The sequence below is a fragment of the Lacerta agilis genome, chromosome 2 (genome assembly GCF_009819535.1).
Source record: "Lacerta agilis isolate rLacAgi1 chromosome 2, rLacAgi1.pri, whole genome shotgun sequence".
NCBI lineage: Eukaryota > Metazoa > Chordata > Lepidosauria > Squamata > Lacertidae > Lacerta > Lacerta agilis.
The window spans coordinates 50,509,972-50,512,945 of record NC_046313.1 but is presented as its reverse complement, the minus strand read 5'-3'; the positions used below and the strand labels follow the sequence as shown (position 1 = coordinate 50,512,945).

Sequence of the window (2,974 nt, the reverse complement as noted above, 5' to 3'; positions counted from 1 at the left end):
AAGCTATATACAGTATATGCATTATAAATAAGCACAAAACCCTTCTGTTTTATAGTCATCTCATGCAATTTCAGCTCACTTATTGATGCAAAACTACTTTGCAAATGTAACCAAATTACTATTTTTTCCTTCCTGAAATTCTAACTTAAATCACCATCCTGAAAGTACAAGACATGCATTTTAAGTAAAATGAGAAATAAAAATCTCAGAGCAGAATAACTGGAATGATTAACTGACAGTTGCATTTGTTTGTTCATTACATTAATTCTGAAGACGTTGATAAGTCCCAAACACACATGCAAAGGTGTAAAACCGAGTAAGCAACAAAATTATGATTATATATATCAGCTTTCTAACTTCAGTTCTGTTGATCACAACCTACTGTCTCTTGCCCTTCATGTTCCCAAGGAATAGGGTCATTGTCTTGAGCATCGGGGACTGCTTCCCTGTCGTGCCAGAATTGTTCAACATCTGGCAAAATGGGCATCTCCTTCTTGATTTCCATGCTTTCTGAGGTTTGAGGGACGGAGGGGGGCTCTTTTTCTTCATCAGGAGTCACTACCTCTGGAGAAGGAGCAGAATCTGGGGCTTCCTCCGTGTTGTCAACCACTGTTTCCTCCTGATCTTCTGGGGCAGGCAGAGGTTTCTTCAGCGTAAGCCTTTTCCACAAGCCTTTGAAACCCTCCCTGAACTCTTCTGACATCAGTACAAAGATGAGAGGGTTGGCCGAAGAGATGGCAAACATCAGGACCTGGGTAGTGGCCATGAATCCTTGTGGGGGAGCAGGCCCACCCTTCTTCAGGTGCCAGACCCACAGCCAAGATATCCAGTCAGGAAGCCACATCACGGCAGAGGTGACGGTAACACTCAGAAGCATCATAGTCAGGCACCTGGATCTGATCTGGTTCCTCAGGTTCTGAGTCTTGGTCCCCCTCCGCTGGCATCTGCCATAAGCTCTCCAGAAATAAAAGAAAGCAAAAGTGAGGGGGGTGCAAAAGACCAGCAGGGGATAAAGCTTGACAAAGGCTGACATAAACTCATGAGCATGGGCTGGAATAATCACGACGCACAAAGCAGAGCCTACCTCCGGCTCCCAGAGGCTGCTGAAGAACCACAAAGGCAGTGGGATTCCCAAGGCCAGCAGCCAAATCGCCAGCAGCACAACACAGATGGTGTGCCATTTGATGCTCACCTGCTTAGCCGGGTTATTTGCATACATGAAGCAAGTCTTGGCAACCACAGCGATGGTCAAGCTCTTGGCCGTCATGCAAGCGTGTTGGAACCAGTCGGAGGTTTTGCAAAGAAACCACCCCAGGTACCAGGCTCCTTTGGAGTAAGCCGCTGCCCTGAAGGGCACAACAAAGAGGACAAGGAGCAGGTCTGCCAGGCTGAGGTTGAGGATCAAGGAGTGGATCATGGACGGCTTCCCTTTCTTGGAGTTGTACAGTAGGATCCCAATGACACACACATTCCCTGCAAAGCCAGCCAGGCAGATCACCCCCAAGAAGGCTGGGATCACCACCTTCCACTCCTTGGAATCCTGGGGTTGATAGCCTCCTGCATAATGGATTGGTAAAGCCAGGGAACTGTTCATGGTGCTGAAGGCAGATGCTGTCCACCAAAGCGTCTGTTATTGTCGATGATGCACGCCAATGGGACTTAAATCCTCCTTATGCTGTTTTGTCTCCTTTAAGCCCTCTGTGGGTGAGGCAAATCTACCATTCTGTAAGTAATACAAAACCTCTGCGAAAAGCCTTGATACAGTACATGTGGTTCCAGCCAGACCCTCTCATTGCTATATACCTGCGACGGTTTTGATTGACAGTCCCCTGGTGGGAGCACGTAGCCTGCTGCTTATTAGCAAGTCTAATAACCAGTGTAGCAGCCCCATGGAGTAATTAAAGTGATTCTTCCATAAATGATGTAAAGCTCAAAAATGCTGTGCCCGATTCCTTTTATTACTATTATTATTTTTTACAAACGATAATGTGAAACTAATCTCTGGACATTTATTAGAGTAAACAGCAGGGCTGAATGGTTTTCTGATTTTGATGCTAATTTGAACTTGGGCGATTGGCTAAAATAATTCTGCCATCATGCCAAAAATATGTAGAACTCAAAAAGCTCCACTCCAGGTGCTACAGGTGCAAACTTTATAGAAAATTGCCTTTGCAGTCCTGGGATTTAATAACAGGGTGGTGTCAATGCATAGATTCTCTTAATGATTTGGTAAACATTTGACGTGGGTATATTCCATGCTCTTTTACTGGTTTTTTTTAAAAAAAACAACTTACATTTATATTATTTTAGATCATTTCACACGATATAGATTTTTCTCCCTTCACATCTTAACCTCACAACCACCCGATGAGGCAGATTCAGCTGAGAAACAGTGTTTGGTGCACAGTCATCCAGTGAGTTTTATGGCTGAGTTGGGATCTGAACCCTGGTCTTCCCAGGTCCTAGTCCAACACACTAACCACCACACTTTGCTGAGAATCGACATTCTACTAAAGTTCAACAGAAATTTATCCTCCCGTAATTCAAGACCATTATATCTAGGCCTGTCTTCTGGGAAAGTTGAGAGCAAGTCCTTGCCCTCTTCTGTGTGACAGATGTTCTCCTATTTGGATAGTCCCACCTCAGTTTTCTTTCCTCCTGGCTGATAATGCCCATTTCCTTCAACTTTTCATCATAGGACTTGTTTTCCATACTGCTGACCACCTTTACTGCCCTCTCTGGAACCTGTTCCAGTTAGTTTATATACTTCTTAAAGTGTGGCATCCAGAACTACAGCTAGGTACAGGATGCCAACAAGTTAGTAGGATGTGCTTTTTACCATTTAATGATCGGTGAGGGTTAATGGGCCTTTGTATTTAATGCTACATCACTGTCCACAAATTTAGTGTCAGATATCCTAGAAATTATGATGGTTGAAAACCAAAACCTCAAATACTTGTCCTGTGTGGAGAAC

General features: G+C 44.3%; 1 protein-coding gene across 1 annotated transcript; it reads right to left on the bottom strand.

The window, feature by feature from the left end:
• Window positions 1-318: 318 nt before the first annotated feature.
• GPR151 (G protein-coupled receptor 151) lies at window positions 319-1,652 on the bottom strand. Its single transcript, XM_033139992.1, has one exon. It carries the CDS (start codon window positions 1,592-1,594, stop codon window positions 359-361), a length of 1,236 nt encoding a protein of 411 aa, XP_032995883.1. The 5' UTR covers window positions 1,595-1,652; the 3' UTR covers window positions 319-358.
• Between the last annotated feature and the right edge of the window lie 1,322 nt (window positions 1,653-2,974).